This window comes from Pseudochaenichthys georgianus, chromosome 11 (assembly GCF_902827115.2).
Source record: "Pseudochaenichthys georgianus chromosome 11, fPseGeo1.2, whole genome shotgun sequence".
In the NCBI taxonomy this organism is placed as follows: domain Eukaryota; kingdom Metazoa; phylum Chordata; class Actinopteri; order Perciformes; family Channichthyidae; genus Pseudochaenichthys; species Pseudochaenichthys georgianus.
In genome coordinates, this window is record NC_047513.1 from 31,580,912 (window position 1) to 31,599,320 (window position 18,409).

General features: G+C 40.6%; 1 protein-coding gene across 1 annotated transcript; it reads left to right on the plus strand.

Moving 5' to 3' along the window:
- Positions 1–409: 409 nt before the first annotated feature.
- Positions 410–17,415, plus strand: LOC117455517 (CMP-N-acetylneuraminate-beta-galactosamide-alpha-2,3-sialyltransferase 1-like). The gene is made up of 7 exons (XM_034095046.2): positions 410–465; positions 5,733–6,030; positions 8,307–8,503; positions 9,250–9,417; positions 10,469–10,514; positions 12,001–12,120; positions 13,315–17,415. The coding sequence occupies exons 2-7, from the start codon at positions 5,782–5,784 to the stop codon at positions 13,480–13,482; spliced, it is 948 nt and encodes a 315-aa protein (XP_033950937.1). The 5' UTR covers positions 410–465; positions 5,733–5,781; the 3' UTR covers positions 13,483–17,415.
- The last annotated feature ends 994 nt before the right edge of the window (positions 17,416–18,409 follow it).

Consider the following 18,409-nt stretch of genomic DNA (forward strand, 5'->3'; position numbering starts at 1 on the left):
TATTCCGAAATAAAAAAGTTTTTTTATTACATTGTTTTTTTAAACTTTTTTATTGGCTCATGATAGGCCCCTGATCTCCGTAGGCCCATGGGCTTCAGCCCAGGTCAGCCCGTGCATTAAGGCGGCCCTGTGTGGGTGATGGAGGGCAGCCATGTGGTCACAGTGGATGGACAAATAAACCAGTTTTCTGTGGAAAAACACCAACCTGCCTACTTCTCCTATTAAGCCTCCATGGCCGCTCGGGCATTCTAAAACCCTCCCAACCCATGTTTTGTTTTGTATTGTTCCTAAACCTGACAAACTGGTAGCCGGAAGGGATATGTTTTCATATGTTGAGTCCCGACTGAGAGTTTATTCTGCCTGGAATCACGTAGTGTATGATGCACATCCAACAGGTTCATCTGCTGCTGCTGCTGCTGCTGCTGCTGCTGAACGTCTTGTCCCATTCGCAGTGTGCCTAGTCAGGTAAGACAATAAATTCATACTGGATATATATCACACGTTTCCACTGATGGGATTTTTGAAATACTGTATTATTCGAAAGTCATTTTAATCCGAGTGACAGAAGGTTTGAAGGCTTAAATGTAAAAGGGTGTGATTAAGTTCTTTCTGCTAATGTCTGCCTTTAAAACAAAATACTTACTTTTTTGGCAAAAGTACAATTATTATAATCTCATAGTTGCCTGTTAGTTGCTACAGTTTAGTAATGATGTTGAAATGTGTAATTTGGTTTAAAAGATTACGCAATATAAAGTCGAACTAATAACCTAAAATGTGTCAAAATAAAAACTAGTTTTCTACTTTTGGATTAAATACATTTTTCTTTTTCAAATAAAGCTAATTCAAGCAACACATAAACAACACGTTTAACATTCAGAAACTGCACATTGGTTTTGCTGCTGGTTACACAATGTGAAATGATTCCCTGAGATGAAGGCAGCCTTTTCTGACAGGGATGTTTTCTTTGAACCTCTGATTGTGATGACAACCCGCAGCATTTCTTTAACCCTTGTGTGGTGTTCATATGTGTGTTATTCAGCCAGTGTTCGTGGGTCTGGTGGACCTGCTGCCTTTTTGGGTTTCAATTCACACAATCAAACTATTTTATGTTAAAATACTCAACAGATGTTTACATCATCTCAATTACAAGCAATATAAACAACATGGTTAATACTTGCCCTTTTACATTTGTTAGATCACATTAATGAATTAAAGTGCTACTTGTTGTTTTGCCCGCTGACCGGCTGGTCCTGTGGCTCTTCTTTTTTATAACTGGCTGATGCTCAATCTCATCCTCTATTTCAAAGTCACTGTCAGACTCAGAATTCTAAGAAATGTGATCCTCACATTCTGAAACCTCTTCCTCTTCCTCTACAGTACTTCATTTTATTTCTGGTTGCAGTCAACTACACTCAACAAAAATATAAACGCAACACTTTTGTTTTTGCTCCCATTTTTTATGAGATGAACTCAAAGATCTAAAACATTTTCTATAAACACAAAATAACCATTTCTCTCAAATATTGTTCACAAATCTGAAAAAGTCTGTGATAGTGAGCACTTCTCCTTTGCCGAGATAACCCATCCCACCTCACAGGTGTGGCATATCAAGATGCTGATTAGACAGCATGATTATTGCACAGGTGTGCCTTAGGCTGGCCACAATAAAAGGCCACTCTGAAACGTGCATTTTTGAGTGGCCCATGGTGGTAGTGGGGTTATGGTATGGGCAGGCGTATGTTATGGACGACGAACACAGGCCACTCGATTCACAACATTACCCTAACCCTAACCCTACCCCTCACACCAGATACTGACTGGTTTTCGGACCCCCCCAGACCCCCCCAATAAAGCAAAACTGCACGTTTCAGAGTGGCCTTTTATGGTGGCCAGCCTAAGGCACACCTGTGCAATAATCATGCTGTCTAATCAGCATCTTGATATGCCACACCTGTGAGGTGGGATGGATTATCTCGGCAAAGGAGAAGTGCTCACTATCACAGACTTTTTCAGATTTGTGAACAAGAGAGAAATGGTTATTTTGTGTAAATAGAAAATGTTTTAGATCTTTGAGTTCATCTCATGAAAAATGGGAGAAAAAACAAAAGTGTTGCATTTATATTTTTGTTCAGTGTAGTACCGAGTCCAACAGTGTCAGTTATATTAAGAACTTGTGGTAAAAAATATTTGTATCACTAATTGAATATAACAGGAAAGAAAATGAAGAGTGCAGAATCGCTGTATGGTTTAAATCTCCTTAGTTACAATGTTGTCCATTTTAGAGAAAGGCTTATTATATGTACAGCCCTAATAACATTAATGTTCTGGGCTTAATATGTGTCTTGGCTGCTTTCGTTGTGACAAATGTCACCTGCTTTCCTCTCTGAAAGCTATGCTTGGATAGGTTTTAACCGTCCTTGTCCCATGACCTCCCCCAGGATCAGTCAACTTCCCTCCACCCGAAGTCAGCCCACCCTGAACGAATACACCCATTGACAATTTAGGCCTCTTTGTGAGCCTTGCAGGAAATGACCCAACAAGACAGGGAGGCGTGTGGTGCAGTGGGTTGCTTAACTCCTAACAGTCATCGTCATGTCAACCACAACACAGAGAAATACTGACAGAAATGTGTGTGTAGTTGTTGATACATTGCTGACAGAGGGAACTAGAATACAGATTTAAGAAATATCAGTTTTTGAGCATGTCATAAGCATGTTTTGTCTTGACTATATTACAACTATATTATAATAAAACAATATAGTATTATTAGTAGAAGTAGTTTATTTGCATTAATTATATTTTAATCTTTTTGAGGCTAGTATTTGGCAAGAAATGCAGACGCATTCACCTGTAAACGCATACTGCACGACATACATGCACATTTACCATTTACCTCACTGTATACAAAAGTAACCGTTGATAATAATAATAATAAACAGGAATTATATTTGCAACGTACTTTGTTTCCAAAAACATTTTTTTCACTGTTGTTTGTGGGGGGGGGGGCTCATCTCACAATGTCGCTTGTGGCCCCAAGTTGGCCAGGGGCGGCCCTGCACACACACACACACACACACACACACACACACACACACACACACACACACACACACACACACACACACACGCACACACAGAAAAGGCCCAGACAGGTGCACAGGATCTACAACTCCCACACTTTTATTAGTACCGTGTCCATATATATTTGTATATGGACCCGGACACCCTATAGTGTATGTCATATCAATATTTAGGGGGGGTGTACAGTGAGTGGTAATTGAAAATGTGTTCTGATATATGTTCTTCACAGAAAATGAGCCAAGGCCATTGAGTGTGGGTTTGAAAAAATAATTGATCATATCATTTTTCTTTGGCTAAATAATGACGGGTCCCACAGACCCGAACACCACACAAGGGTTAAGCAATGCCATGGAACTGGTTTGATTTGATCTACAAGCACTACTCCTACTGTACATATGTTTTAAAAAAACAATCTTATTTCTTCCGTGCTCTTAACTTCCCCTTTATGCACCTGTCAGTATGATGTAATTTGCCTCTGAAATGATGGACTTTCCACCCCTAAAAACGACATTTTATGCTACAAATTTGAACTGTTTGCCTCTCCTGGGACATGTCTCCATGCTTTAATGTTCAAAAAGCTCTTTATTGTTCTCATACTGCCTGTGCTGCAGCACCTCTTTTCACCCTCTGTCTGAAACCAGAGCCCAGTCTGCTCTGATTGGTTAACTGGCTCTGTTGTGATTGGTCCACTTAGAGATGTCCTGCAAACTTTACTAAAATAACCTCCTGTTTTTTTTGTAATTTATTTATTACTGTAAATGCATACATGGGGTTAAGGTCCTACTCATCAGTTACAGTCGTGTGATTGTAGAGCGTGATGTTAAAGTTTTGCACATATACTTTATGATAGAATAAACTGCTGTAAGATAAAACACTTTATGATCAAAGCTGTGGGAGGTGCTGCGGGAGTATGGGGTGAGGGGGTCTCTACTCAGGGCCATCCAATCTCTGTACTCCCAAAGCGAGAGCTGTGTCCGGGTCCTCGGCAGTAAGTCGGACCCATTTCCGGTGAGGGTTGGCCTCCGCCAGGGCTGCGCTTTGTCACCAATCCTGTTTGTAATATACATGGATCGGATTTCGAGGCGTAGTCGTGGGGGGGGGGGGGGGTCTGCAGTTCGGTGGACTAAGGATTGCACCACTGCTTTTTGCAGATGATGTGGTTCTGATGGCTTCATCGGTCTGCGACCTTCAGCACTCACTGGATCGGTTCGCAACCGAGTGTGAAGCGGCTGGGATGAGGATCAGCACCTCCAAATCTGAGGCCATGGTTCTCAGCAGGAAACCGATGGACTGTCCACTCCAAGTAGGGAATGAGTCCTTACCCCAAGTGAAGGAGTTCAAGTATCTCGGGGTCTTGTTCTCGAGTGAGGGATCAATGGAGCGTGAGATGGGCCGGAGAATCGGAGCAGCGGGAGCGGTATTGCAGTCGCTTTACCGCACCGTTGTGACGAAAAGGGAGCTGAGCCGGAAGGCAAAGCTCTCTGTCTACCGGGCCATTTTCGTTCCTACCCTCACCTATGGTCATGAAGGATGGGTCATGACCGAAAGAACGAGATCGCGGATACAAGCGGCCGAGATGGGTTTCCTCCGCCGGGTGGCTGGTGTCTCCCTTAGAGATAAGGTGAGAAGTTCGGTCATCAGGGAGGAACTCGGAGTTGAGCCGCTCCTCCTTCGCGTCGAAAGAAGCCAGTTGAGGTGGTTCGGGCACCTAGTTAGGATGCCACCTGGGCGCCTCCCTAGGGAGGTGTTCCAGGCATGTCCAGCTGGGAAGAGACCAAGGGGTAGACCTAGGACCAGGTGGAGGGATTATATCTCTTCGCTGGCCTGGGAGCGCCTTGGGATCCCCCAGTCAGAGCTGGTTGATGTCGCCAGGGAAAAGAAAGTTTGGGGCTCTCTGCTGGAACTGCTACCCCCGCGACCCGACCACGGATAAGCGGGAGAAGATGGATGGATGATCAAAGCTCAACAGCATGGACTTTATATAATTTCATATTGCATTGCATCTCTTTGTTTAATAGTTATCAGTTGTGTTGGGGAAATATTTTCCAAGGCTCATAACTTTGACCCAGTTTATCAGTTCTGTCCTGACTGAGCACAGGCACCCGTAACCTTGGCTGCTGGGCTCTCCGTGTTGTGTCTCCCTGCTCCTGCCTGCTGGTGTCAGCTGATAGAGGTGTTATGATTCTATCTGTTATGCAGCATGTTGATGATTCTCTCTGAACTAGCTGAACACACGGGTCTGGGGTAGAGTTCTTCAGAGTTGACGTGGTAACTCTACCGTGAAGTCAGAACCTCTGGCTCTTTGACTTGTTTTGTGAATTCTCCGACCGAAGCTCCAAATAAACCCATCAGTGTTTGACATCAAAGCTCCAGCTCTCCCCGTGTCCCACTGCATTGCTACACAGAAGTTTCTCTTACAAGTTGACTTCCTCATTGAAACACAAACATTGGTACATCTTATTGTGGTTCACAGAAAAGTGAAATAGTCACAGCTGTTAATATAAGTCGCTTATTGCATTAAATTGTGTTTGGAGCCATCTTATGTTATCTTATGTTACTCTAACCCTCTACTGCAGATAATAGGCGTGTGAATGTCACGTGTGGCTGCCTCACAGATAATAGATGACTGATCCACCCTTTTCTTTCATCAGGAACTCGATCCACAGATTGACTGTGACTGATAAAATAAGAGCTGCCAAGATGCTTTACAGATTAAATACAAACACAACTCTCCTGTCCCTTCTGAGCATCGCTGCCATTTACTTGCTGTATGGATCCATGTGGAATTCATTGGTGTGTTCCCCGGACCATGGGAGCTCCAGAAGTTGTGACTGTCACAAATGTTTAGGAGACGGAGATCCGTGGTTTAGAGAGATTCTCCAGTTAGTTCCAAGACCCTTTCTGTCAAAAACTCATCAGACATCGCTGGAAGAATACAATTGGTGGAAGGTAATATATCTATCCATCTATCTATCTATCTATCTATCTATCTATCTAAATGTGTCAAAATTAGGGCTGTAAAACGATTACAAATGTTAATCAGATTAATCACAGTTTAAAAATTAATTAATCATGATTAATCACCATTCGAACTATGTCCAAAATATGCCATTTATTTATGTATATTGTTGGGAATGGAAAATAAATGAAAGAAGGCGGATATATCCATTTAACATACAGTATCTATGTATCTCTGCGTGTCAAAATGAAAGACAACCCACACACCTATCAATCATCAAACCGTGGGGTCTTAATTCATTACGTGTTGATTTCTATCAACGGGGGAGTACTTCAGGAAAATCGACAGGGGGGGGCTAGTGGAGTACTTCGTGACCACAGAGCGTGAACGTTGTGATTAGCTGTTTTAGCGCAGTTCTCCAGTGAAGGGGAGAGTCTCCCTCCGCAGCCGGTCGGCGTAGTTTTGGCACAGTTCCGTGATACAGACCGACGTTAACAGCAGCCCTGTCTGTGCACACGGAGACCGACTCTGTCGTCCGGTGATCTAACCGCCTTCTGGAAAAGCTTCACAAGTACCTCGGTACGCAAATGCGCTTTGTAACACAAGTGACGGTACGCATTTCAGATTACGCACATAACCTGCGTACCAGTTATGTGCACCCCTGTACCAGAGCCATATTATTACTATTATATGGCTCTGCCCTGTACTACAGCACAAGTATTCTCCGTCGGGACTTCCTGCAACAACACCACGCCGTTATCTTGATTCTGATTGGCCAGAAGACATTATCAAAGATGTTCTATTGAGAAGACGATCACTACGTGACAAAAGTTTTCAAAACCGTGGCTGCTGAAATCAATCTTACTAACTGCTGTCTGTGCAATTTACTCCACGCGAGTTGGCAGACTTTATTTTGCTTACTTTAACATCATTTTTCATGGTGGGGCTAAGCCATTTCTTGGTATGGGTGTCGCCTACCCCAGCCATACCCTGGCGCCGCCACTGGTGGGATGTATGGGGCGGGCCATTCTGCACATGCGTTAAATGCGTTAAATATTTTAACTAGGGCTGTCAGTCGATTAAAATAGTTAATCGCGATCAATCGCAAATTAATCGCACCTTTTTGATCTGTTCTAAATTTACCTTAGAGGAATATTTTTCAAGTTTTTAATACTCTTATCAACATATGAGTGGACAAATATGCTTTATGCAAATGTTTATTATCATTTGAACGATGACAAATATTCTCATGAATATTAAACACAATAACCTCTGAACATTACAAATATTCGCCTCAATTCAACCTGGAACCTCTCATACAATAATACAATACAAATGGTGTGTGTGTGTGTGTGTGTGTGTGTGTCCCGCTGTCTGGCTTCCTGCATCAAGTCAAGTGCTCGGCGCAGTTGTGGCGAAATGTCGCTCCTCTGTTTTCATTTAAACAGCTCCTTATATCCGTTAGCGCCGCTAGCTAGCACCAGATGCTAACAACAACAATGCACGTACGGTCTCTCTCTCGCTCGCTCGGGCCACACATCCACACACCCTCCCGGTCCTCCCGATGGCCAGTCGGTGCATGCCGGTGAGCGTGGAAGTGTGGTTTGCCACAAGTGGGCGGCAGGAGCGGGGCTGTCATCATCCGCTTGTAGATGGTATTTTAAACTCGATGCGCTCGGAAACTACGGGGCTTTTGCGCAAAAAAAAATACACATGCGTTAATCGCGTTAAAATAATTAGTGGCCTTAAATTTGTTTTGCGTTAACGCGTTATTAACGCATTAGTCAACATGTGTCCCCTCTGTGGAAAGAGACTCTGAAAGTTTCAGGAACAAAGATTCTCTCTCTTTTTGTCCTGATCCATTTCTATAAAAACCTGTCTGAAAATGAGCCGATCAGATTTTGGCCACTTTATGATGCAACTAAGGTAACCCCCCCCCCCCCCTTATCACCTCAATCTTCTAGAGCACCATTGAGTTCTTTGTAAACAAATCTCTCTCAGATTGGCGTGGGGAGGGGCTCCTTATTTTCATCTGAAGTCACAGACAGAGAATCAGCACTTTGGAAACAGGGCTGAAACAGAGGGGATTGTGGGTAATGCTGCAATGATCTGTTTGGTGTTTCAGCCAATCAGAGACAGGCTCTGTATATATCTCAGACTTCTATATTGATGAAAAACAGTATAATAGGGGACCTTTAAGTGGAACTGGTACTTGATTGAATTGTACACGAATGCTGGAATAACCTTATTTTTCTGTTATTTTCAGAAATTACAGTACGAGCGCCGCAACTTCACTGAGTTCAACGCAACGTTGGAAAAACTGTTTAAGATTTTCCCATCAATTCCAGATGTTGTCGAATCGAACCCTGACCGCTGCGTCAGCTGTGCTGTGGTGGGGAATTCGGGAAATTTGAGGCGATCACACTATGGACCTCTCATAGATGCTCATGATTTAGTAATACGGTAAATCACTACTGCTATTTCTAATAAAATCCAGATTGAACAAATGACTTTTTTTACCGTGTGGTTTAGAAATTGGCAAAGGAACAGAAAGCATGTATTAACGCTTTTATTGTCATTTGTACATAGCTACAGTGTAGATATGTCAATGCAAATCTTAGGCTCCTCCAACAGTGTGACACAATAAAACAGATCAAATAGTACAAGTAAATACAAATACAATAGAATTAAAATAGTGCAAGAAGAGTCTATATACACGTGGAATATGATATATTGGATACATAATTTGTAAGTTGCAAACAGGTGAATGTTATGAATGTTCTAGTATTATCCCTCAGATGGAATGATTGTTAGATTTTTACAATATTCACAAAGACCTATGCTCGGATTATTCTGTAACTTCTTGAATTTGCACCCAAACTGCTGTCAAATCTTACCATCAGACAGCTGGGATTTCTTATAATTACTAACAGAGCTTTCATAATTCTCCAAACCACAAAGAGGCAGAAAGAATCCAATAAAACAAATATCTAAATTACTGCAATGCCGATTCTTACGGGAATTACATTACTACGTTACCTCAGTGTTTACAAAACATTTGCAGTTACATTTTTACTTACCTTATTAAGGATTGTTTGTTCAAATGTACTACAGGTTGGTTATTCTATTCCTGTGCAAATGTGCTTTAAAACAAATTGTACACTCCATGAAATCCTCATATAATTGTCCTGAAACTATGTGTTTTTAAGAATGAACCACGGCCGTACCAAAGGATTTGAAGAAGATGTTGGGACCAGATCAACTCATCATATACTCTATCCAGAGAGTGCCATTAATGTGCCAGACAACACTAGTCTTGTGCTGTTTCCATTCAAAAATCAAGATTTACTGTGGCTCATAAACAAGTTCGAACCAAGGTGGGTGGTCATTTTAAAACAATACCTGATGTGTAGTTCAATAAAAGCTAGGAACGCAAAGATAAATGCATTGAATGGATGAGTTTGCATGAAGTATAAGGAAGGTTTGTAGTGGATTGTGCAGGAAAAGTGTACTTTATGTGGTCTTTGCAGCGAGAAAATGTCTCTCTTTTGAGCAATCATTGAAATCAATATACATTTTAAATTGCAATCCAGATATAGCCAAGACAGACGGACAGACGGATAGACGGATAGACGGATAGACAGACAGACAGACAGACAGACAGACAGACTGACAGACAGACAGACAGACGAATAGACAGACAGACAGACAGACGAATAGACAGACAGACTGACAGACTGACAGACAGACAGACAGACAGACAGACAGACAGACAGACAGACAGACAGACAGACACATAGACAGACAGACAGACAGACAGACAGACAGACAGACAGACAGACAGACGGATAGACAGACAGACGGATAGGCAGACAGACGGACAGATAGACAGGCAGATAGGCGGATAGACGGATAGACGGACAGACGGACAGACAGACAGACGGATAGACAGACAGACGGATAGATAGACAGACAGACAGGCAGACAGACAGACAGACAGACAAACTGACTGACTGACTGACTGACTGACTGACTGACTGACAGACACATAGACAGATAGACGGATAGATGGATAAATAGATAGAGAGGAACTTTATTGATCCCAAATAGGGAAATCTTAGCGTTGCGGCAGCATACAAAACACAAGGCAATGTACATAAGGGACAGAGAAACTAAGACAAAATAAATGAACAATCCAAAATATTTCAGAAATAGAAATAAAATAGCATTACAAATTAAAAAATAAGCGTTGGCAGTCTGTATGCTCTTGAATTACCTGATTTGTGGTAATAATAATTAAATATAGGCTATGCAAAGGCCCTTACCAATTTACTATCTATGGATTTTAAATCTGACAGATAGTGTTATATAACTCTTACTAAATAGCACTTTTGTAAGTTTTCCACTGATCAATGTTTCCTCCAACAGTGAAGGAGCTGCTGGAAACACAAAGAGAATAGCCAACAAGGATTTGGTGAGTATTCAAATGGTTTTTGCATGAAACAAGTAATACATGTTTTAATAACTTATATTGTTTTATGCGGACGACTCCCAAGTAAACCTACCCCTAAAAAAAACACCAGCTCTCTGATGCCCCTGGTTGCCTGTCTTAATGACATAAAGACCTGGATGGCGCTAAACTTTTTAAATATAAATGAGAGCAAAAAACGGAGGTCATTGTATTTGGACCGATTTGGACCAAACCCATTGACCTGGGTTCCCTGCAACCATATGCAAAACCCATGGTCACAAATCTGGGCGTCAAAATCGACAGTGCTTTTAAACAGAAACTCTGTGGTTGAGTGGTTGCACCTTTTGCTCCTGTTAAAAATTAAACCGGTTTTATCCTTTTTAGACTTTGAGCGTGTTATTCATGCCTTTGTTTCTACTCGTCTAGATTTTTGTAATGCCTTTATGCCGGCCTAAACAAGACCTCGCTGGCACGTCTGCAGCTGGTACAACACGCTGCGGCAAGCATGAACACACCACACCTATTCTGGCTTCCCTCCACTGGCTTCCTGTCCATTTTAGAGTTCATTTTAAGATGTTATTGTTTGTTTTTGAATCGCTTAATGGGCTGGCCACATCTCCGACCTCCTAAAGGTGTACACCCCCTCAAGGGCTGATCAGCTGCGGCTGGTAGTCCCTAAAACAGGGGTGTCAAACTCAATTTCATCGCGGGCCGCATTCGCATAAAGGTTGCACTCAAAGGGCCGGTTGTATATAAATATATAATATATATATATGGCCATAACATAATGTATTATATTACATTATTGCCTCTGAATTGGATTATTATCGGATAGGATAATAACTTAGTAATTAACTACGTCTGAAAGCAGAAGTCTAGGGCAAATAATTGCAAGTCTCTTCAGTGCGCATGTCACACAACGAGATGCATTGTGGGACATGTAGTTTATGGGCAACCTGCTTCTGTAAAGTGGCATGTAACCGTATAATAAACGTAGTATATTCTTTGCAAGCTCTTGCGGGGCCACCTATTTTCCCTCGCTTTCGAGTCAGTCTGAGTTATGTTTTATCGATTTGTATGCTTTTATTGTCTGTCCATAGCCTTTATGTACCTTTTATCTATTCTTATGTGTGCCTTTTATCTATTCTTATGTGTACCTTGTATCTATTCTTATGTGTGCCTTTTATCTATTCTTATGTGTACCTTGTATCTATTCTTATGTGTGCCTTTTATCTATTCTTATGTGTGCCTTTTATCCATTATTGTAATATTATATTTTATTATAATGTTATGTTTGCTGTGAAGCACTTCGGTAAACCCTCTGTTTCTATGTGCTATATAAATAAAGTGGATTGGATTGGACATTGTATACAAATGAAAAGGAATTGGCTAAAAGGTAATAACTTGGTAAACTCATTATAATGTGCATTGACTGGTGATAGGAATGGTTTGTATCAGTTTAATAAGGTCTAGATCGGATTGATTACAGGTGATGATCCTCAATCCAGCGTTCATGAAGCATGTCCATGAAAACTGGCTGGAAAGTAAAGGCAGATATCCATCCACTGGCTTCATGGCTGTAATTCTCAGCCTGTTCATGTGTGATCAGGTACGTTCAAATTGATCATTGTCAACATTTAAAAGTAATTTTTAAATTTTTGAGTACCTCAAAATAAAGAGAAGAAGATTGAATAGCTGTATTTCAACATTTTTGGGAGCACGTAGCATTAGCCTGTTAGCTTAAATTAGCATGATGACTTGAAATCATGGATGTATAATAAGAACTGGATACAGCGTGGGAGGCGGCGTCTCGTTCTTTCCTATGAGAGCTGCTCATTGGCGCATGAAGACAAAATGGCTCATCTTTTGAGAGCGAAACGTCACAGATTACCCATCATGCCTGGCTGTCAGAGCAGAAGAACCCGTATGTGCGCCCCTTAAGCCCCGCCCCCCGAGCTCCCACTCTCGGCTCAGTAGAATGAATGGAGAGAGAAAATAAATCTAGATTCGGCTTTTAGTGCATTTTACAACTGTAAGGACCGAATGATTCTAATAAGGGCTATAAAATAGTTCATACTGGGTAGTTTATTTAGTTCTTTTTAAATTATCCGCTGATTTACAGATGTCTCTTTCCCCATGTTAGTCAATGGGAAAAGGTATTTCTGGGCCCAGTGACGTCATGGATACGGAAATTGTAGTACCGCCGTTTGGCCACTACGAATTTGTTCCTCATTAGCAACGGTCATTACAGTCCTTGACAGCGGTCTGTTCTACTGTATTAACAACGTGTCACATGTTCTGAATTGACCAATCAGAATCAGAATTGAATATTCAACCAAACCGTGTAATAACAATGTCTGTTTGTTACTGATGGCGAGCTCCTTTTCTAATTAAAATAAAAAGTTATCTGACAACTTTATTTAGCCTCCGTATTGTTTATAGTTGAATGTGGGCCGTGAAAAAAAATGTTGATTCTTAAGTGGACCCTGAGTTGAAAAAGGTCTAGACTCTAGAGCAGCACCAAATATGGAGGTTTTCTAACCAACACTTCTACCTTACTCTTGACAAGAAAGACAATCTGTATTTTTCCAAAAATGCTGAAGACATCATTAATGGTTATGGACAATACAATGTCCAAAAGGCAAATTGATTACTACAACCCAAGTTAATGTAACATAGAAAATGGAGAAAGGTTAATTCAACTTTATGAAGCATTTATTCAAAATAATACATACAAAAAAACATTTGTTGACAGCAATGCTCAAGTCAGCTGATATTCACGGAACAATTGTTGTTTTCCCAGATCAGTGTTTTTGGGTTCGGAGCGGACAGCGAAGGAAACTGGAACCATTACTATGAGATTCTCAAAAACCATAATCTGAGAACTGGACCTCATCCTGGAGCTCATGAATATGGAGTTCTGCAGAAACTAAACACAAAGAAGAAGATCAGTTTTCATACTGGATTTTAAAGGTTTTTTAAATTTGTATTCATCCATTTGTTAATTTCATAAACATGAACCGAAAAATTGTAAATATGTGAGGTGAGGGGTTTATTTTTTTATTTTTTGGGATTTTGATATACTTTATTAATCCCCGTGCGGAAATTGTTTCTCTGCATTTGACCCATCCTCATTTTTGAACGGCGCCCGGGGAGCAGTGTATAGGAACGGGACACCTCGGTAGCACTTGGTCTTGCCGGGACTTGAACCAGTTGCCAAGCCAAGTCCCTATCGACTTCGCCACCACCGCCCAATTACAATGTGACTTTTTTTTTTTATAGATCCAGTCTTAATAGTTTACAATAGTGAACATATGTAAATAAGTTGTATCAGTAGAGTAGTAATTTAAAATAACATCAATTGAAAGTGATGGTTTAGTTGCAGAAGGAAATTACATTTTAGAAACTGTGGCTGCTATCCTTTAACCTCTTAAGCCCGAAGGTCCCCCCAGTGGACCCCTCCCACCGTTTTTTTACGAGACTATGTCTCAGGGCTTCTTAACATTTATGAAACTATTAATGTTCCATACCCTTTTAAAGGTAAGAAACTCCGCTAACTGACAATAAGAACAATTGTTAGCTAAAAAAAACACAAGAGTAATACCAAGCCTTTGAATTAGCAATGAGCGAAAAAATACTAACTAATGCTAACGCTTTTTTACACAGAACTCACGGTAGAAATGCCCTTATTACTATCTTAACTGCACAAACAAGATATACGATTTAAAGCTGAGACTCCACAGATTCCACACATGTAATGTCATCACTGTACGACCTCGAATTCCTGGAGCTATCAGCCAGAAAAGAGAAATTAAACAACATCCGGTTTCAAAAATATTACAATAATTACGTCTTACCTTTTTTGATTTGTGATCAAAAGTGGTGTTCAACGGAATAAAAACACCGCTCAAGGTTAATCCAATGTATTTGTGTCACATAGACATTTTTACTGATAATCCATCATCATATTTATGGCAATATACTGGGTATAAAGTTTTGCCGTCCAGGCTTGTACTTTCAGATATGTTTCGTTTGCTTCTCTATTACGTCCGCAATGGTAATGTTTACGTGGATTTGGGAACTGCGCATCGATTCTATTGGATGTAATGGTTAAGAAAAAGGTGTAAATCACCCAAATCGACCAATGGGTTCCAGAGATATGGTCCTGCGTAAAGTATAAAGAATGCCAGCTAGCTTAAGTACATTACGCAGCAGACTTTACATATTGTTTACTACGTAAGGAAGCAGGAATTGCAGGACCCAGAGCGCATGGAGCACAGAGCGGACAGCAGATAACGGAATTGCAGTTTTATTGCTTATAGATTATCAGAACATTTCAAAGGGGACACAGCCCCATTGGATATTAACCTATGGATTAACTACATCATCGTTTTTATCGTTGTAATGCCATTGAAGACCAGTTTAGACCAGACAAAGAGGAAGGTGATCCACGTTAGCCTAGCGCATTAGCGCTAGCGCCACTTGTTTTGATGTACGTTTTTGTTGATAACGTTGCGAGTTTGTATCTTTCAGTGTTGAGGTGGGCACCGTTAGATTCTGTGTCTTTACGATCATAAACAATGTGTTGGATGTGCAGCTAGGATAAGTAATAAGGGAGCTAGGAGTGATTTTCGGTGCAGTAATAGGTTAGCATTTTTCGCTCGGGGCTAATTCAGAGGCTCAGAGGATAACAGAGTAGGCCTCTGTTTTATTTTTATTTCTTTTTTCTTTTTTCACAACAGTTGTATTTGGATGGAATGAATACCTATAGTGATAATTCACAGTAATACAATTATTTTTACAGTGAAAAAGTTCAAATGGAACTGATGGTTCCCAAATTACCCAGAGGTGAGTCCGCTTGGACTTTATTTTTCTAAACCTCTCTAAAAAGGTCAAATTTCACTTTTTTTTGCATCAATCTTGATACAGGGTACTTATTATATGTTATAGTTTGGATTCCTAAAGCTTTTAGTCTACTAGCCCATCATTCAAGGGTGGTTTTCACTATAAGTAATGTTTTTTTTTTAGGCGAACATTAGAATTTACATGTTTTACTGTGTTCCATCTGAATTTACTTTAAAATAAAAACATCTATATTGATTCTGACACTTCTACATCCAACTCACAGGTTTATTATTGCTTTGAGAGAAAAGATTATTAATGTACCCCTTTTGTGAAGATATAGTCTTTGTTGTGTTAGTGGCATTTTCGAGCCTGAAACCTGAAAAACAGGCTCAGGGCTTAAGAGGTTAAATAAGTTAATCAAATGTGTCTTTGTTTTCACGTTCTAGCACAATTCAGTATCTTCTTCTATCCTTTTTGAAGTTAAACTTTGTGTATGAGTTGTTTAGGAATATGCAAATGACAATTCAAAGAGGCTGTGTTTTGTTTTTGGGCTTGTCAATGTGATCACTGTTCCTGTCAGATAGTTCCTGTTATCAATGCTACTGTAGGTCAGACTGTGTGTTGTGCACCTGGGGACAGATAATTAAACACCTCCTTTACTCAAGTAGAAGATACTCATGTTTAAAAATACTCTGATAAAAGTAGAAGTACCTTAAACAATAAAAAAGAGAGCAATAAGGAACTTATTTTAAGTCTTAGAAGTCTTTAATTCCATACTGAACAAAATCAATATCCATACACGTAAAAGTTATTTCCAACACATGAAGTTTAGCTAAAACAGAGACACAATTATGGAAGAAAAACCTACTTTTTTTCCCCTTTAATACTCTTAGTAAAGCGTTAGGTCTGTCTGTCTTACATTCCTCACATTTACTCAAACAGCTGACAAAGTTTACAAAAAGTTACAAATGAAAAATGTATGTTCAAATATTGGTCAGGAAATTCTCCTCGGTTTCATTGTTGCTTTCAGTCTGTTTGAACTTCACGATAGTTGTGCAGCACAAATAAAGCATTTTACCAAAAACATCATACAATTCATCAGCTGCTAGCATGGAAAACAATGTCAGCAACACCTGTCATTTTCAACCATTAGTAGTTTTCTTACGTAAATGTATCCTATCATGGTGTAGGCCGAGACATCAAGCAGGAAATGGATTTTTTAAAGTACAAAAACGGTGCTATAAGGAAGTAGTGCTGGCTTGTTTATTACTGTGGTTCAATTATGTTTTTTTATTGTATGTATGTTGCCTAATATATCTACCCTAGAAAAGCTTAAAGGTGGGGTACGTTTGAGAAACCGGGTCGAGATACACTTTTTGTTATATTCCATGGAATGCTCTTAACATCCGATAGCAATGAATATCTGAAGTGCTTTGACAAAAAATCCATAAAAAAACATCATCTGTGGAAACCGTGGCGCTGTAAAAAGCACGACCAATCATCTGAGCCGGCTAAAGTAACTGGACGGCCTACCTGCCTGTCAGCCTTCCATCTGGGCACAAACTTATCTCGTGCCCTCATTGGTCTTGTGCGCGTTCGTGTGTGTTGGAGGAGGGGCTCTGTAAGGAAGTGGCAGATTATTTCCGGTTGTGTATTTTCAAATTCTAGCGCACTTGTAGTGGAAATTTGTATTATATCCTTATATGCTTAAACCAAATGCTTCTCATTTCCTGAGATGTGCTGTTTTCTTCTATCTACTCTACTTTGGGTTTATTCCCAAGCGCTTCAAGGCCACAGAGCTGATTTGGCTGCTGGGTTGAGACTCACACAAAGTCACACAAGAACTTCCCTACTCTGGGAACCGTTATGCTATCTACAGCTCAAGGACAGGTGTCTAATAACAATATGTGACCGTGTGAAGCCAGATTTCTAACCTTCCCACTCCTTCTTGTATATAAGCTTTGCTACCATATTGTATGGCGCACACTCACGCAGACTATTCTATGCTCTGTGAGACCTGTGTCTATTTTTATTGTATCTTATGTATTTGAAGCTTCAAATAAATAACCAGAAAGACAGCTCTGTCTGATTCACCATTTATTTGTTTTGATTACTTGACTTGTACTCTCCACAGTGTTGGGTCCTAGATTTCCATAACAATTGGCGCTGCGAGCAGGGTCTCTGCAAGTTCGATTGGGGACACCTACGGACCAGGGTTTCCGTTAGCCGGTAATTACCGGTTTTTAGCTGGTAAAATGTAATAAAAACCGGTAAATTCAAAACCTGCCGGTCAAAATGTCCGATGCTCCGATCTATTGGCCGCCGATCATTATCGGCCGATATTCACTCTTAATAGTTGGATCGGTGCTCTCTATAAAGGCCGATCAGGAGAGATGGATCTGATCGATATGGACATAAACGCGAGTGAAGTGTAACCGGACGCGAGAGAGAGATCAGATCAGCTGCTGCATAATCACCTGAAGCCCCGCCCACTGTTTAGCGGGCTGCAGGAGCTGCTTGAGAAACTGACGGGCTGTCAGGAGAGAGAGGGAGGGAGAGGGGAAAACAGAGGATCCGTTTCTCCCGTGTTATTAATCAAAGTACATTTTTGAATAATGTACTTAATTTACTACAAGTAGTTTCTTTGAATGTAATAATTATGTTGTTTGTGGAATAATTTATTGAAAAATGTATCTAAATTTTTCGATCTGTTACGATTATAAACTGAAGCAATATACAAATTACTCCCATTAACTGAGTTTTAAACATCAGCATATCCGGTGATTACCTGCTAACGGAAACTCTGCCACACAATTCTTATTATTATTATTGAAACATGACCGGTAAGTTTCAAATTTGTCCGGTAAAATAAATTCTGTCCGGACATTTGACCGGTGAGAAAGAATCCTAGCGGAAACCCTGCTACGGACGCTGGTGGTCGCTCCAGGATCCTCGGATCCTCCTCTACCTCGACAGAAACCGTACGGGACGAGAGGACCAGCGCCGGGGGTGGAACCGGACGAGCTGGTTTCTCCTAAATTACCTACCCTACC

What these genes read in the sequence shown, in the direction of transcription:
- LOC117455517 (XM_034095046.2), top strand. Translation starts at nt 5,782, where the DNA reads ATGCTTTACAGATTAAATACAAACACAACTCTCCTGTCCCTTCTGAGC. An exon ending in AAGAATACAATTGGTGGAAG is followed by an intron (nt 6,031 to 8,306) that starts GTAATATATCTA and finishes TGTTATTTTCAG; the next exon opens with AAATTACAGTACGAGCGCCG. An exon ending in GAATAGCCAACAAGGATTTG is followed by an intron (nt 10,515 to 12,000) that starts GTGAGTATTCAA and finishes GATTGATTACAG; the next exon opens with GTGATGATCCTCAATCCAGC.